At 34.7% G+C, this 19463-nt stretch overlaps 1 protein-coding gene and 1 pseudogene across 1 annotated transcript; both read right to left on the bottom strand.

The window, feature by feature from the left end:
• Positions 1–1205: 1205 nt before the first annotated feature.
• On the bottom strand, positions 1206–13224 carry LOC125810454 (SNF2 domain-containing protein CLASSY 3-like). Its single transcript, XM_049489930.1, has 6 exons — positions 13035–13224; positions 12542–12636; positions 5478–5519; positions 5169–5376; positions 3961–5135; positions 1206–2768 (listed from the first exon to the last, which is right to left on the bottom strand). The coding sequence occupies exons 1-6, from the start codon at positions 13222–13224 to the stop codon at positions 1206–1208; spliced, it is 3273 nt and encodes a 1090-aa protein (XP_049345887.1).
• Positions 13225–13962: 738 nt separating this feature from the next.
• Positions 13963–18388, bottom strand: LOC125810601 (SNF2 domain-containing protein CLASSY 4-like; annotated as a pseudogene).
• Positions 18389–19463: the final 1075 nt, after the last annotated feature.

Here is a 19463-nt window from a genome sequence, read left to right as displayed (position 1 = left end):
AACCCTAGTTCAAGAACGCAGCGAGGTTTCTTCAGTTCCAGCCCCGAAATCGAAAGATTTCTCCGTGGAATTCGTCACCAGGTATGTGGGATTTCACTAGTGGGTTCCTTTCGCCCATTAGGTCCCTAGAATTCAGTCAGATTCTTGATTCCATGATTATAAACAGACCTAGGGTTTCTAGAATTTGAACAGATCATCATGAATTAGTTATTTAAATGTTTCAAATCAGATTATCATGTTATTGCTCAGTTTATCGCATGAATTTCAGAACCCTAGCTATGTATTTCTTTAGTTTTTGAATTACACATGCTAGGTCAGATATTTCAGTATTTAGTTATACATGCCTCAGTTTATGAATGCATCATTATCAGATTAATTGTTGCATTCTCAGTTTGCATGTTCAGTTCGAGCTATCCAGTATTTACAGAAATTCAGTCATAACCAGTAAACTACTTAATTCATTGGGAGTAGCATAATACCGAGTTGGACTAGGGTTTCAGCGTACCCATATAGTCCCAGAACTACGAGCCACGTAGGTGTAAGTCCCCTCTGTGGGCAACATCAGTTTAGTGATCACGCCAGCATGCCTTTATACCTCTGGCAGGGTATATTGGGTCCTCTCGATGGGGCGTATACATCGGACTCCACATTTAGCTCATGTGGTTTTATGTCGGTTATTAGTAGCTCCCACAGTTCAGTCAGACTCTATTGCATTGACCACATTTACAGTTCATTCAGTATTCAGTCAGCATGTTATAAATTGGTTATTGCATTCAGTTAGCTCAGTATTCAGTATCTATATCATGTTCAGATTATTTCATTGCTCAGTATGCTTTGTTCAGTTATATGTTATTTCAGCTTTACTCCATCCTGCATGCTCAGTACCTTTCAAGTACTGACGCATACGTGCGCTACATCTTCTCGTGATGTAGGTTCAGGTTCTCAGCATCCAGATCACGCTTAGATTGATTCCCGATCTTCAGTTCAGCAGAATCAGTTGGTGAGTCCTCATTCTTCGGGGACACTAGTCATGAGTTTCTTTTTAGTATTTCAGTCTTTTAGATTCAGTTTTGCTAGATCTAGTTGGGGCATGTCCCAACATTTCTAGTCAGTTTAGAGGCTTATTTCAGACATAGTTAGATTCAGCCTAGTATTTTGAGTTTGATATTTCTTTTATATTAAACTCTCAGATTTGATATATTCAGTTATAGTATATGGGTATTCCTGTAAGCTCGACTGATGGATTGCTGTTCTACTGAGGGATTCCAGAGAACGTCAAGCAAAACCACTCTTGAGTCCCCTATCAGACTTATTCCTTCTGAACAGGCTTTTATGGATGCAAGAAGCACTTTTACATCACTCTTAGGGTCATTAAGAGAATTTATAGATATCTGGCGCTGCTTCACATCAAGTTTCCCATCCATATAGAGAATCTCCCGACCTAAAGTCCAGCCAAAGAGAGAATTGAGTTGCTCCTTGATCAGGTTTAGAGGATCAAGTAACTGGCTAAATATTATAACCCTCTCCTTCCGCCCACCGCAAAGTCTTATAAGCTCAACAACAAATTTCATTTTTACTCCGGTATCTGGATCCAACCGACAGCCTCTTTCTGTTAGCAGACTTTCTAAGTCAGAGAACTCCTTCCTCTTGGCCACTAATGAAGGATGAACAGAGATGAGAGACACCAGATTTTGTTCATAAAAGGAGCTTGGATTCTCTGGAATCCTTCTAAGCAACTCTTTCTGCAAATCTGTAGGTTTCAAGTGAATTACAGTGTCCCTTATACCCGGAAGGCTTACCTTCTTTACATTTTCACTACACTTATGGACAAGTGGTGAAATTATATCCCTAAGCTCTTCTAATGCTCGGGCATTCTTATCAATGGAACTGCTAAGAGAAGCCCATTTCTGCTTCAAATCTGCAGCAAACTTTGGACAGACTACACAGAGAGTGTTGTATAACTCCTTGATGTTATTCTGGAAAGGAGTTCCAGACAAAACTATGCGCTTCTCTGTTTCAACCTTTTTCAAAGCTTTCCAGACAAGGCTTTGCTCATTCCGAGCAGTGTGCCCTTCTTCAAGGACCAGAAAACCAGGATATTTAAGAAGGATTTCTCTAATAGGTTTAGCGTAACCGTCTCCATCATCTCCAGTAAGAATCCTGAACAAGTCATAACTGATCACCAAAACACTCTTACCTTTAACCCATGATCCCAGCTTCACCATTCGTATAAGGTGTGGCTTTCTCTTTCCCGCATGGGATAAACAGCAAAAGACACTCACAGTACCTTCATCTTCCTGTAAAGAGAAATCTTTGCTGTTCAAGTTGTGGAAGGGAATGTCCACCTCCCATTTCTGGAACTCAGCTTCCCAGTTAAGCAGCAAACTGGAAGGAGCTATGATTACAGGTCGAGACTTTGGAAACAGCTTCAAATATGACTGAAGAAATACTATGGTGAGACGGGTTTTCCCGGTGCCAGGTGGATGTGAGATTATGCATCCTCCTTTGCTATCAGATAGGGGCTGTCTCAGCCTTTCGAGATTTATATCTCCAGCAACGTTTTTCCACATAAACTCAAATCCACCACGTTGATGAGGATACATTGTTGATTTGGCACTTGGGGGAACTAAATCCCACACAGTTCCTTCTTCATTAATCATAGAATCTTGGACTGCAGAAGAATCAGAAAATCTGAAGCCACCAACATCCAAGAGTGATGACGACTGTCCTAAATGTTTTCTTTCATACCTCCCACGAGTTCTCTGAGCCTGCAGATGACAGAAGTTTAAAAGTTTAAGAGTCAAGCAAAAATAAATTGGAGAGCCAGTTTATAAAATCAAATAAAAGGATAGCATGTTGAAGGAAGTAACATATACTAGAGGAGTAAAGTAGTAAATTCACTAGTTAGTTACTGGGAGCAAATCCAATGACAAACTCAAGTAACTATAAAGTTCGCTATGTACAACAGACAGGTGAAAGTGATTCCCAAAGAGAGTTCAGGAAACGAGGCTTCTTATGCTGAGTGTTCACCGAGGGCACAACCAGCGTTTGACTATGGTATCAACACAAATGTGAATGATCAGCGTAAAAAGCAGGCAGCATGGAGCAAGTTCAAACCCAACTAAGTCATGTTGAGGCTAGTCCTTTCACACAAGAGCAGTATAATCACATAGTGCAGCTGCTGACACAACACACTCCTCAGATCAACAATGATCCTACCTCTTAACACATCTGCAAATGTGACAGGTATGATTGAACCTATGGCTATGATAGTCTCTCACAATCCTGATTAGATTGTGGACAAAAGGGCAACAAACCATATGACTTCATACTTGAATTTGCTAAATAAATCCTCAATTAATAAACTGAGCAATCCAAAGAAAGTGTAACTGCCTAATGGAGATGTGGCACAGGTTACACACACTGGATCAAGTACTATATCTGATGAGAGTACTATATCCAATGTGTTGTATATCCCACAGGTTAAGTTGAATTTACTTTCAATTTCAAAACTAACAAGTGAGTTGCGATGCTTTGTTTCCTTCTTTCCTGACTTCTTTGTTTTTCAGGATCTCTTCACTGGGAAGGTGAAGGAGATTGATAAAGAGGACAATGGGCTATATTGGCTACTGTGTCAAGCTGCAGGAAAACCTATTAGCTTAGCTGCTCAAGAATCTAATGGTGTATCAAACATCAAACTGGAACATTAGTCTTTGGCACAAAAGACTAGGACACACTTCTACTTCAGTGCTTAGTAAACTGTTTGCTACTGATATCACTACTATTAGAAGTAAAATAATAAACTGTGTAGTATGTCCTTTTGTAAAACAGTGTAGATTACCTTTTCAATCTAGTAGCATAAAAAGTAGCAGTTGTTTTGAATTGATTCATGTAGAACTTGAAATTGTGTTCCTAATTTTAAAAGAAAAAGTGCTTCACGGGACAAACTCGTATACTTACAAAAGAAGGGAAGATGTACTTGATCTCCAAATGCACATAGGAACAAACTTTACAGACGAGTCCAATTTGTTCATCTAAAACAAGTTGGTGGTTCCCCATCTGACAGTTAGTTAAATCTCCACTCTGCATCGGCGAAATGGATGGATTTGTGAAACCAATATCTGACTCTAAGATACACATCTGCATTTCAGCAAAAAGATTTTCAACTTCCTTTTCCCATTTTTCTTTCTCAGGGGGAGGAGGTTCATCCTCGTCTTCAAACCAAAATACTAAAGGAAGTGTTTCCTTGACAGGAACCTGTTCCTTCTCTTCAAAAGGAGTAAGTTTATCATGATCATCAATATTTATGATAGAATCAACAACAAACTTCATAAATTCAGAATCTTCAAGAATCTTCTTTCCAGTCCTCCTATCCTTTCGAACAACATCCTTTTGAACAACATTCTTCACCGAGTCATCAACTGCGCAATCCTCTTCAGATTTAGACTCCTCGCCATCTGACCCCGCGTCATCAAACTCCTCCTCATCAGTAAGAAGAATTGGGCTACTACTATCATTTCCATTGTTTAACTTCTTCTTTTTGGACATAGAAAGTGAACGTGCACGAAGAACATATGCTCCGCCTTTCTTCTGCTTTTCACTCTCAACAACAAGCTCAGGTACTAACCCCTCATTCGACTCTTTTTCTCCTTCTTCATTCTTCTCATCTTCTGATTCCGTATCATCAAAATCACTTATTACATCATCACATTGGCTAGAACTTGATGACTCAATCAACCTGTAATTCTTATCTTCAGGGTCATCATTATCGTCATCACTTGAAGCTTCGGAATCCGACTCAGACTCAGACTCCGAAGATGAGGTGCTATCAGTATACACTTCCACCGATTTCACCGGTGTCCTACCACACATGCTTGAGGTAGATGAAACAACCTCCTGATCTTTTGCATTCAACATATTCGACCACCTTCCTGAACCTGATTCATTATTTACACCCTCTTCCTCTTCAATGATAACAACATCATCAGAATCATCCTCCGAATCATCCGTATCATCATCATCAGGTATTTCCTCGACGAAAATCCGTTCCATGATAGACTCACAAGTTCCTGGACTGAACTTGCTCCTCCTCCCATTATCCACTTTCTTTTTCCCTTTTCTTAATTTTCTTTCATCTTCTGACCAATTTCCCATTTTTCTCTTATCACCTTCAGAAACTGCCATTTTTCTTTTCCTCCCACAACTCGCACCCTCTTTTCCAATATTCACAGAACAAGTCGAAGAAGACGGAGTAAGATTACCATTTTGACAAGACCTGCTCCTTTTCTCAGTAAAATCAAGACAATATTTCAAAAATTGTCGTCTAGTTCTCCTCTGTTTTGGACCAGAGCCATCCCTGAGTCCATCTTTCAGCACCTGAGTTCAAAAAATACACAATTTTCTTGATCAAAAATCAAAATGCACAAAAGAGAAGAGTCACATGCATAATAAACACATTCTTCACAAGAAACACTAACCTGAATAAAGAGGAAAAAAACCAGAGGTTTGAATTCTTGAAACTGTAAGAAAACAGGAGTAACAGGGTCAGGGGGACTGAAGACTTCGAAACTTTTGAATGTTTAGCACTAATATAGAATGAGATAGAGAAAGAGAAGTGAAAGCTGACTGAGAACACTCTTTTATGGAAGATTATTACTTGCCTGAGACAGAGGGTGTTTTTTTGGTTTTGCTAAGGAAGAGAAACCAGAAACGAGAGGGAAAATATATACCATCTCCTCCTCGTCTCGATTTATATGATATAGTTTGACTAGATCCAAAATTTAAGAATAAAGGATTTTTAAATTTATGTCTAAAATATGGACTATAAATCTATCTCATTAAAATGTATAGATATTCATGCCGTTCCAATTTAAATAAGTTAGTTTGACTAGATACAAAATTTAAGAATAAAAGATTTTTAAAATTTATGTCTAAATTATGGACTAGAAATCTATCTCATTAAAAATGTATAGATATTCATGCCGTTCCAATTAATATAAGTTAATTTTACTAGATACACAATTTAAGAATAAAAGATTTTTAAAATTTATGTCTAAATTATGTCATCAATGTGTATGTGACTATAAATCTATCTCATTAAAAAGGTATAGATACTCTATTTTAATTTAAATGAGTTAGTTTGACTGGAAACAAAATTTAAGAATAAAAGATTTTTGAAATCTATGATGTATATTACATTAGTAATGTTTGTGCGGTTATAAATTATCTAGGTATAGAATTGTGTTTGTTTTAATGTGAGTTAAAAAGAAAGTGAGTCTTATAAATTAGAAATGTGGTAAGTATTTAAAAGAGAGTTAAATATTGAAACGGACTATCATTTAAGGTAGGGAAAATGGCCTGATATACCCCTCAACCTTGCCATTTGGAGCTGATATGCCTCTTGTTATGAAAGTGACTCATATATACCCTTACCGTTATACAAACGGTTCACATATACCCCTACCGTTACAAAATGAGCTCACATATACCCTTCATTTAACGGAAGTGAAAAAAATAGTTTTAAATTTATATCTTTGACTTTTAAATTTTTTTAAATCATTAAGGGATGGTATATATGATTCTTATAGCAAAGTTTAAGGTATTATTTAATCTTTTTCGTAAATAAATTATTTTTGACTTCTTTGATTATCATTATTTGGGTTTCTTATTCTTATTTTATTTTTTTCTTTCATTCCTTAGTGTAAAGAAAAAAAAAAATTGAACTATTTTTTTGTGGCTATATTATAATTTAAAACTATTTTTTTGTCTATATTATAATTAATTTTTGTATTTGAAGAAAAAAATTTGGTCATCTATATAAGTTTTACAAGAATATTAGTGAAACATAAATAAATGTGACCATCAAAATAATAAATCTAAATTAGTCATTGAAACAAAAAAAAGTCAAAAAAAAGATTTGAGGAAGGATTAAATATATCCATATGTGATTATAATATTATTTTTTAAAAAGAAAAAAACACTAAAATTAATTTTTTCCATTTCCGTTAGGGTATGTGTGAGTCATTTGTATATAAATAGGAGTATATATGAACACTTTCATAACGAGGGATATATCAGCTCTAAATGACAAAGTTGAGGGATATATTAGACTCTTTTCCCTTTAAGGTAAGTATAGGAGAAAGAGGAAAGGGATTGGCTTTGTTTTTTTGTATATTATGGGGCTAATAACCGAGTTTTTGAAGCGATTGTTTGTGTGGATAAAGGAATAAGTTTTATCACAAACCTGTACTTTCTTTGACGCTATTTAAGGCATAATAAGACTACCCACATACAACATTTTTGAAATATTTTATGTTGTTAATTATCATGATTTATAGTATTTTTACGATAGATTCACTTCAAGAATCAATGGAATTTTTTGTATTTTTTTAAAACATATTTTATGTTGTCAATTATTATGATTTATAGTATTTTTACGCAATTTTTAAATATAAAAAAAATAAGACAAATAAATTAAAATGGACCCAATATATGTTATTTTTGTTGTCTCAATTTATGTGACACAAATGAAATTTGGAGAGTCATCCAAATTTTCATATATTTTTAAAAATGTTTGAAGTTATTAATTATTGTGATTTATAATATTTTTATGTAACTTTGAAATAATGTACATTACTGGTCACTTTGTCCTAATTTATGTGATATGGATAAAATTACAAAATTAACCCTTTTAAAATGAAAGACATTTTAAGTTGTTAATTATTATTATTTATAGCACTTTTTTGGTAATATTAAAATGACATGTGTTATTTTTTCTGTCCCAATATATGTGAGCCTGATATAATTCTGAGAGTCAACCTATGTTATTATATAGCTTTTAAATATTTTAAATTGGTAATTATTGTAATTTTTAATGCTTTTTAAGTCATTTGTAAATGATATATGTTGCTTCTTTGATTGAGACTTTTCCATTTGTCAGATATATATATATATATATACATATCGTTCTATGCACGGGCCCAATAATATAAATGGTATGTTTTGGGGCTAATAACTGAGTTTTTGAAGCAATTGTTTGCGTGGATAAATGAATAAGTTTTTTTATCACAAACCTGTACTTTCTTTGACGCTATTTAAGGCATAATAAGACTACCCACATGCAACATTTTTGAAATATTTTATGTTGTCAATTATCATGATTTATACTCCCTCCATCCCATTTTATGTGAGGTAGTTTGACTCGGCACGAAATTTAAGAAAGAATGGAAGACTTTTAAAACTTGTGGTCCAAAATGAATGATAGAAATTTGTGTGGCTGTAAATCATTTCATTAAGGATAAAATAGACATTTTATAGTGAAATTGTTACTTAATATGGAAATGTGTCATTCTTTGTAGGACTGACTAAAAAGGAAAGTAAGTCATATAAATTGGGACAGAGGGAGTAGTATTTTTACGATAGATTCACTTGAAGAATCAGTGGAATTTTTTGTATATTTTTTCAAAACATATTTTATGTTGTCAATTATCATGATTTATAGTATTTTTACGCAATTTTAAAATATAAAAAAAATAAAAAAATAAGACAAATAAATTAAAATGGACCCAATATATGTTATTTTTGTTGTCTCAATTTATGTGACACAAATGAAATTTGGAGAGTCATCCAAATTTTCATATTTTTTTTAAAAATGTTTGAAGTTATTAATTATTGTGATTTATAATATTTTTATGTAACTTTGAAATAATGTACATTACTGGTCACTTTGTCCTAATTTATGTGATATGGATAAAATTACAAAATTAACCCTTTTAAAATGTCTTTCAGATATTTTAAGTTGTTGATTATTATTATTTATAATACTTTTTTGGTAATATTAAAATGATATGTGTTATTTTTTCTATCCGATTAAATGTGAGCCTGATAGAATTCTGAGAGTCAACCTATTTTATTATATAGCTTTTAAATATTTTAAAGCTTTTTAAGTCATTTGTAAATGATATATGTTGCTTCCTTGATTGAGACTTTTCCATTTGTGAGATATATATATATATATATATACATATTCTATATTATTTTAAAAGGGAGTTTATGCCCAAGTTCTACTATATAATAAATATAATATATAATATTCAAGAAAGTCCCAATCTTTAATATTATATATTATACTTGGGCCTAAACTCGCTTTTATAATAAAAAAAATAAGTAGAAAAAAAATATAATAAAAATAAAATAAATAAAAATAAATAAATAAATAAATATATATATATATATATATATACATATTCTATATTATTTTAAAAGGGAGTTTATGCCCAAGTTCTACTAAATAATAAATATAATATATAATATTCAAGAAAATCTCAATCTTGAATATTATATATTATACTTGGGTATAAATAGAATTTTAAAAGTCCCACAAGTATAATATATAATATTCAAGATTGGGAAAAGTCCAATCTTGAATGTTATATATTATACTTGGACCGAAACTCTCTTTTATAATATAGTAGAATTTTATATTTATGTTCCACTTCGATGATTGGATTGCTAGACCTAATATTCATATTTTTTGTGATTTAATTGAGAAAATGAGCAACTTTAGTTAACCATATGATTAAGTGTAGAACTACTACTAATTTTGTGAACCAATAATACAAGTAACTAAATCAAAAGTATTATAACAGTATATTAAGTCTAGTGAGAAAATGTAACATCTCGCAATTTGAAATAGCTAGGAAGAAGCTAAGAATTTGAAATAATCGTTTTTGGAAATAGTGACAAATCTGGAATATTGTTAAGTTAGGAAAAGTGAGTTTTTTGGTCAACTTCAAACGGTCATAACTCCTAGCTCAGGATGAGTTAGGTGTACTTCCAGGTATGGTTGGAATGATCTTTCCAACGCTGCCAATTTTGCACCATTCCGAGTTCGTATGAGTAAGTTATGCCTTTTGGAAGTTGGGCTGTTGGATTAAGAAAAGTCTAATCCGGGTTTGGAAGGGTAATTTAGTCTTTTCCTTACCTAATTACTCTAATTCGTTCTTAGGAGATTTATTGGGGTAAAACCAGATTTTGGTCAGTTTAGAAAAATTAGAATTTTCACGCTAGTGCTTGGAGAAAAGAGAAAAAGAGAAGAAAGGACAAGAGAGCCAAGATCGTCGAAGTTTGGCTTGTGGAATTCGTCGGGGGAGAAGAGAGCCAAGACTGATATGGGGATGCGAGTTCATATTAATTCAAGTCTCCATAAACCATGTAGTCATCATGGGTATTAATGGGTCATACTTTTTAGATGATCACATAAGTTAAGCTAGTGGATCCACTAAGTTAAGCGTTTTATGTGACGGCAAAGTATAGAACAATTCTGACACCGTGGGCAAGACGTTGTATCACCACTTAGGCTCATAATGGTGGTTGTCAGTTAGAGAATCTCCCACAGAAACTATATTATTTTATTATATGAGTAAAGTTGAGTTTGTTACTGCATTCCTTTAACGAACTAAGTTGCTTTTACTATTATAAAGCCTTTTCATATATTGCATGTGTTCATTGCTTTATTTTGAGTTAAGTTATTCATGAGTTGAGAAGAGCCAAGGTAAGTGTTTCTTTCAGAATCTTTTCAAGCCTATGTATTGTTTAGCATTCCAACTCGCATACTCATACATTCAATGTACTGATTCCAGTTGGCCTGCATCGTCTTATGATGCATACGCAGGTAACCAGGATCAGCATTCAGCGCCTCGTTGATCCAACTTGAGCACTCAAAGTCTGTGGTGAGCCTCCTTGCATTCGGAGGAGTCCTTTATTTGCTTTCTAGTTTAGTTTATTAGTTCTTTAGTCTTCTCATTTTATCTTATGTTAAGACTTGGGTTGCCATTTTGGCCAAGTTGAATGTTTAGTCCTTTTAACATTCTAACTTATATTATTAAGCTATTTGAGAAAGTTATTTTGATCATTGAAATCATGCTTAGAGTCTTCCATTGAGTTAAGTAAGCCAGGTCAAGGGTTCGCTTGGGGCTAACAATGGTTCTCGAGTGTCAGTCCCGCCTAGGGTGTAGACTCGGGGAGTGACAGAAAATCCAACTTCACCAATTCAAGAAGGCTCGTAAGAAGGCAAAAGTCTAGGCAAGAGAAAAGAACAAGAAAAAAAAAATATTTGGTCAACCATGATGATATCATGAAAAACTCACCTAGGTTGGTCAATGGACCTTGTAATGACAAGACCATCACAAGAAGGCCAACATGGCCATGCCCGAGGATTCTTATCAATAGCGAGTTATAAGGGCTCTCTAACAATAAATAAATAAGAAACAAACAAAAAATAGAGTTAGTGCAACATGCAATTTTTGAACTTTGAAGGCAAAAATGAACCCTACTAATTGAGGTATGTGGTTTATAATAATTTGAAGTAGTTACAATTCATTCATATTTGTCCTAATCCTGAACTCTACCTTTTCCTAAAATTCACAATTCTCCTCTAAATCTATCAAGTGATAAAAGTTATAATTAAACTTCAAAAAAAGTATCTAATACTTGTAAATCATTTATTGCGTACAAATGTATATAATTATGTATGTACGAATTTTTGACACGTACATTGTATATCTGTCCCCTGCAAATAGTATATACAATATGAATTATATATAAATTAAAGTGCAGTAAGTAACATAAATTTAAAATAAAAAATAAAATATGAAATCAATAAACGTTTAATTGATGAGCAACAAATAATTAGATATTATCCAGACCTACAAAGTTAAACAACTAACACACATTCTTAAACAACTAACACATACATTCTTATAAATTATATTCTTGATTTATGTTCCACTTTAATGATCCTGTTGCCTATCATGACCAAACACTATTACTTTTTTTTTTTTGTGATTTTAACAAAACGTATGATTTAAGCATAAAGTGTGTAGAACTCTTATTTATTTTGTGATGCAATAATCCAAGTAACTAAATTAAAATGGTGATTGTAACACTAAATTAACTCTAGATAGCAAATATTGAATGTGATAACTACACTAAATAATAAGCGTTACAGTCAAATAAAAAATCAACTGGTGTGCTCTCCATTCACAACTTATATATACATCTACAATAAGGTAAAAGGTCTTGCTAAAAGTATTGGGTGCAAATATTATATGATTCACTCTAATTTTCTCGTAAAATACTTATATTGACTTTTTTCGAAAGGTATATAAAATTATTGATAAAGAGCACTTACCCTAAATGGGATTCTACACTATACGAATTAAGATTAGTCGGACTCTAATGTAGATACGGAAGAAGAAACCAAAAAAGAATTTTTCCAAAGGATGAGCTACATAGCTAATCAAACTGAGGCTTCTGCTGCATATACTTACTTTAATGAAGATATTAGCAATGAGCTTACTGGTAATAACTTAGATTTTTACCAACTAGAATTAACATTATTTCCATAAACTAACTAAACAATAATAGCTAATCATGACATTGTAAGATGTTAAGTAGTTACTATCCATTCAAATTATGAGAAGTTAATTTTTATATCATCAAAAATCACAATATATGATGTGAAGTGTATACATAAATAGACATGAAGCAATGTTTTTGCAGTTACAAGAACATCCTGTGGGTGATGAAAACTCCTAATCTTATCTGCATTCTTCATGTGAATCTGCATCAAACTACCTGAAACCAGAAGGAAAGGAATAAGTAAAAGATAAAAATGTCACAAAAATAAGATCTTTCTTGTCTAAAAACGTGGTATTTGTGATATTTTTTTTCAGTATAAAAAGTTCCGTTGCAATATAGTAGTGTTAATGAAACTTATAGCAGTAATAATTTGGTTAAGTGGTTTAAAGCTATGGAGGAGGAAATTGCTATGTGCTAGAATGAAATCAAACATGGAAGCTCGTGACAAATCCAAAGGATGTCAAACCTATTTCTACTAAATTGGTCTACAAGATAAAGCATCACACAGATGGATCAATTGAAGGGTACAAGTCTTGTAGCTTGGGGTTTTTCTCAGCATTATGCATATGGACTAGACTACGATGAAACGTTTAGTTCAGTGGCAAGAGTCCTACTTGCATTTGCAGCTAGTAAGAATTGGAACCTGTGAAAAAATGCATTTCTGCATGAATAGTTGGATATAATGAGATCTACAATGTCAAGATCACCCTGAGCATGTGTGTAAGCTTCAAAAGGCACTCTATGGATTAAATCATGGTATGGTAATGAAGTATTTGCATCAGCCAATGAAGTATTCAATTCCATTGTATTGTGACAACCAGTGTTTCACGCTAGGACTAAGCATGTGGAGGTACATTACCATATTCTTCGTGAAAAAGTTCTTGAAGAAGAAAAGGAAATAGTGCAGGTCAAAACAGAAAATCAAGTTGCCGATATATTAACAAAACGCTCGACCAGCAGTTAGCTTGGAAACTTTTGTCGTTCTAGGCGTCATTAAAAGGAAAGAAGCAAGAGTTGAGGGAGAGTGTTAAAACACCTACTCCAGCTCCTTGTATTTAATTTTTTCCTGTTGCTTAGTCAATTACTTAGTCAGTTACTTGTTCCTCAGAATATAATACCACTATTATTCTTAGTTCCCAGTGGAAGTTATTCCTATTGTTATGCTTAGGTTTATTGTGTTAGTAACCAAGTATGATGACTGTATAAAAGGCCATCATTTACCTTGAATGTTTGCAACTCCCAAGTTAATTCATTAGCATATGAAAAGCTTCACAGATTGTTGTGTCTTGGGTATTCAACAAATACATCATTTAGAATCTTCAGAAAAATGCTTAGTGATGGTATGATAATGTACCTGTAATGAAGAATGGCTTCAAAATTCCTCTAACAGGTGTTTTCACAACCCAAAAAATGCTCCAACTGATCTGATAAGAAAGAGATAAAGCATTTGAGCTATTTTTCAAAGACAGGCAGTAAACAAAATACACTAAAAATGTCTGATTGCTTCATGTACCAGCAAACCAGAAGAAAGCACATACTAACCTAACTGCTTGGTTTTGGAGATTGGTAAGAAGAATCAAGGCCTGTAGTAGGCGGCACCACACGTGGTGCACGAGAGAGCTTCTCAAAAAATATGACGGAGGCCCTCATGCTCAACCATGGATTCTAGTATGTTATCCTCTGACACAGAACATGAAGGATCCATCTTGGCTTCATGATTCCTAGACAAAAGAACATCTGAATGGTACTTTTTTCTCGTCTGCTGTTCAATCTTGTCAACCTCCCATTTTGATGTTACTGGACAGTAAACATGCACAAATTTGGTCTGCCCATTCCTGTAAGCTCGACTGATGGCTTGCTGTTCTACTGAGGGATTCCAGAGAACATCAAGCAAAACCACTCTTGAGGCCCCTATCAGACTTATTCCTTCTGAACAGGCTTTTATGGATGCAAGAAGCACTTTTACATCACTCTTAGGGTCATTAAGAGAATTTATAGATATCTGCCGCTGCTTCACATCAAGTTTCCCATCCATATAAAGAATCTCCCGACCTAAAGTCCAGCCAAAGAGAGAATTGAGTTGCTCCTTGATCAGGTTTAGAGGATCAAGTAACTGGCTAAATATTATAACCCTCTCCTTCCGCCCACCGCAAAGTCTGATAAGCTCAATAACAAATTTCATTTTTACTCCGGTATCTGGATCCAACCGACAGCCTCTTTCTGTTAGCTGACTTTCTAAGTCAGAGAACTCCTTCCTCTGGCCACTAATGAAGGATGAACAGAAATAAGAGACAGCAGATTTTGTTCATAAAAGGAGCATGGATTCTCTGGAATCCTTCTAAGCAACTCCTTCTGCAAATCTGTGGGTTTCAAGTGAATTACAGTGTCCCTTATACCCGGAAGGCTTACCTTCTTTACATTTTCACTACACTTATGGACAAGTGGTGAAATAATATCCCTAAGCTCTTCCAATGCTCGGGCATTCTTGTCAATGGAACTGCTAAGAGAAGCCCATTTCTGCTCCAAATCTGCAGCAAACTTTGGACTGACTACACAGAGAGTGTTGTATAACTCCTTGATGTTATTCTGGAAGGAGTTCCAGACAAAACTATGCGCTTCTCTGTTTCAACCTTTTTCAAAAGCTTTCCAGACAAGGCTTTGCTCATTCCGAGCAGTGTGCCCTTCTTCAAGGACCAGAAGACCAGGATATTTAGAAGGATTTCTCTAATTGGTTTAGCGTAACCGTCTCCATCATCTCCAGTAAGAATCCTGAACAAGTCATAGCTGATCCCAAAACACTCTTACCTTTAACCCATGATCCCAGCTTCACCATTCGTATAAGGTGTGGATTTCTCTTTCCCGCATGGGATAAACAGCGAAAGACACTCACAGTAGCTTCATCTTCCTGTAAAGAGAAATCTTTGCTGTTCAAGTTGTGGAAGGGAATGTCCACCTCCCATTTCTGGAACTCAGCTTCCCAGTTAAGCAGCAAACTGGAAGGAGCTATGATTACAGGTCGAGAATTTGGAAACAGCTTCAAATATGACTGAAGAAATACTATGGTGAGACGGGTTTTCCGGTGCCAGGTGGATGTGAGATTATGCATCCTCCTTTGCTATCAGATAGGGGCTGTCTCAGCCTTTCGAGATTTATATCTCCAGCAACGTTTTTCCACATAAACTCAAATCCACCACGTTGATGAGGATACATTGTTGATTTGGCACTTGGGGAACTAAATCCCACACAGTTCCTTCTTCATTAATCATAGAATCTTGGACTGCAGAAGAATCAGAAAATCTGAAGCCACCAACATCCAAGAGTGATGGCGACTGTCCTAAATGTTTTCTTTCATACCTCCCTCGAGTTCTCTGAGCCTGCAGATGACAGAAGTTTAGAATTTAAGAGTCAAGCAAAAATAAATTGGAGAGCCAGTTTATAAGATCAAATATAAGGATAGCATGTTGAAGGAAGTAACATATACTAGAGGAGTAAATTAGTAAATTCACTAGTTAGTTACTGGGAGCAAATCCAATGACAAACTCAAGTAACTATAAAGTTCGCTATGTACAGCAGACAGGTGAAAGTGATTCCCAAATATAGTTCAGGAAAGGAGGCTTCTCATGCTGAGTGTTCACCGAGGGCACAACCAGCGTTTGACTATGGTATCAACACAAATGTGAATGATCAGCGTAAAAAGCAGGCAGCATGGAGCAAGTTCAAACCCAACTAAGTCATGTTGAGGCTAGTCCTTTCACACAAGAGCAGTATAATCACATAGTGCAGCTGCTGACACAACACACTCCTCAGATCAACAATGATCCTACCTCTTAACACATCTGCAAATGTGACAGGTATGATTGCCCCTATGGCTATGATAGTCTATCACAATCCTGATTAGATTGCAGAAAAAAGGGCAACAAACCATATGGCTTCAGACTTGAATTTGCTAAATAAATCCTCAATTAATAAACTGAGCAATCCAAAGAAAGTGTAACTGCCTAATGGAGATGTGGCACAGGTTACACACACTGGATCAAGTACTATATCTGATGAGAGTACTATATCCAATGTGTTGTATATCCCACAGGTTAAGTTGAATTTACTTTCGATTTCAAAACTAACAAGTGAGTTGCGATGCTTTGTTTCCTTCATTCCTGACTTCTTTGTTTTTCAGGATCTCTTCACTGGGAAGGTGAAGGAGATTGGTAAAGAGGACAATGGGCTATATTGGCTACTGTGTCAAGCTGCAGGAAAACCTATTAGCTTAGCTGCTCAAGAATCTAATGGTGTATCAAACATCAAACTGGAACATTAGTCTTTGGCACAAAAGACTAGGACACACTTCTACTTCAGTGCTTAGTAAACTGTTTGCTACTGATATCAATACTATTAGAAGTAAAATAATAGACTGTGTAGTATGTCCTTTTGCTAAACAGTGTAGATTACCTTTTCAATCTAGTAGCATAAAAAGTAGCAGTTGTTTTGAATTGATTCATGTAGAACTTGAAATTGTGTTCCTAATTTAAAAGAAAAAGTGCTTCACGGGACAAACTCGTATACTTACAAAAGAAGGGAAGATGTACTTGATCTCCAAATGCACATAGGAACAAACTTTACAGAGGAGTCCAATTTGTTCATCTAGAACAAGTTGGTGGTTCCCCATCTGACAGTTAGTTAAATCTCCACTCTGCATCGGCGAAACGGATGGATTTGTAAAGCCAATATCTGACTCTAAGACACATCTGCATTTCAGCAAAAAGATTTTCAACTTCCTTTTCCCATTCTTCTTTCTCAGGGGGAGGAGGTTCATCCTCGTCTTCAAACCGAAATACTAAAGGAAGTGTTTCCTTGACAGGAACCTGTTCCTTCTCTTCAAAAGGAGTAAGTTTATCATGATCATCAACATTTATGATAGAATCAACAACAAACTTCATAAATTCAGAATCTTCAAGAATCTTCTTTCCAGTCCTCCTATCCTTTCGAACAACATCCCTTTTGAACAACATTCTTCACCGAGTCATCAACTGCGCAATCCCTTTCAGATTTAGACTCCTCGCCATCTGACCCCGCGTCATCAAACTCCTCCTCATCAGTAAGAAGAATTGGGCTACTACTATCATTTCCATTGTTTAACTTCTTCTTTTGGACATAGAAAGTGAACGTGCACGAAGAACATATGCTCCGCCTTTCTTCTGCTTTTCACTCTCAACAACAAGCTCAGGTACTAACCCCTCATTCGACTCTTTTTCTCCTTCTTCATTCTTCTCATCTTCTGATTCCGTATCATCAAAATCACTTATTACATCATCACATTGGCTAGAACTTGATGACTCAATCAACCTGTAATTCTTATCTCAGGGTCATCATTATCGTCATCACTTGAAGCTTCGGAATCCGACTCAGACTCAGACTCCGAAGATGAGGTGCTATCAGTATACACTTCCACCGATTTCACCGGTGTCCTACCACACATGCTTGAGGTAGATGAAACAACCTCCTGATCTTTTGCATTCAACATATTCGACCACCTTCCTGAACCTGATTCATTATTTACACCCTCTTCCTCTTCAATGATAACAACATCATCAGAATCATCCTCCGAATCATCCGTATCATCATCATCAGGTATTTCCTCGACGAAAATCCGTTCCATGATAGACTCACAAGTTCCTGGACTGAACTTGCTCCTCCTCCCATTATCCACTTTCTTTTTCCCTTTTCTTAATTTTCTTTCATCTTCTGACCAATTTCCCATTTTTCTCTTATCACCTTCAGAAACTGCCATTTTTCTTTTCCTCCCACAACTCGCACCCTCTTTTCCAATATTCACAGAACAAGTCGAAGAAGACGGAGTAAGATTACCATTTTGACAAGACCTGCTCCTTTTCTCAGTAAAATCAAGACAATATTTCAAAAATTGTCGTCTAGTTCTCCTCTGTTTTGGACCAGAGCCATCCCCTGAGTCCATCTTTCAGCACCTGAGTTCAAAAAATACACAATTTTCTTGATCAAAAATCAAAATGCACAAAAGAGAAGAGTCACATGCATAATAAACACATTCTTCACAAGAAACACTAACCTGAATAAAGAGGAAAAAAAACCAGAGGTTTGAATTCTTGAAACTGTAAGAAAACAGGAGTAACAGGGTCAGGGGGACTGAAGACTTCGAAACTTTTGAATGTTTAGCACTAATATAGAATGAGATAGAGAAAGAGAAGTGAAAGCTGACTGAGAACACTCTTTTATGGAAGATTATTACTTGCCTGAGACAGAGGGTGTTTTTTTGGTTTTGCTAAGGAAGAGAAACCAGAAACGAGAGGGAAAATATATACCATCTCCTCCTCGTCTCGATTTATATGATATAGTTTGACTAGATCCAAAATTTAAGAATAAAGGATTTTTAAAATTTATGTCTAAAATATGGACTATAAATCTATCTCATTAAAAATGTATAGATATTCATGCCGTTCCAATTTAAATAAGTTAGTTTGACTAGATACAAAATTTAAGAATAAAAGATTTTTAAAATTTATGTCTAAATTATGGACTAGAAATCTATCTCATTAAAAATGTATAGATATTCATGCCGTTCCAATTAATATAAGTTAATTTTACTAGATACACAATTTAAGAATAAAAGATTTTTAAAATTTATGTCTAAATTATGTCATCAATGTGTATGTGACTATAAATCTATCTCATTAAAAAGGTATAGATACTCTATTTTAATTTAAATGAGTTAGTTTGACTGGAAACAAAATTTAAGAATAAAAGATTTTTGAAATCTATGATGTATATTACATTAGTAATGTTTGTGCGGTTATAAATTATCTAGGTATAGAATTGTGTTTGTTTTAATGTGAGTTAAAAAGAAAGTGAGTCTTATAAATTAGAAATGTGGTAAGTATTTAAAAGAGAGTTAAATATTGAAACGGACTATCATTTAAGGTAGGGAAAATGGCCTGATATACCCCTCAACCTTGCCATTTGGAGCTGATATGCCTCTTGTTATGAAAGTGACTCATATATACCCTTACCGTTAT

This window comes from Solanum verrucosum, unplaced genomic scaffold (assembly GCF_900185275.1).
Source record: "Solanum verrucosum unplaced genomic scaffold, falcon-dt-bn FXZP01000118.1, whole genome shotgun sequence".
NCBI lineage: Eukaryota > Viridiplantae > Streptophyta > Magnoliopsida > Solanales > Solanaceae > Solanum > Solanum verrucosum.
Note: the sequence above shows the minus strand (reverse complement) of the source record. Positions and strands in the feature narration are given on the sequence as shown.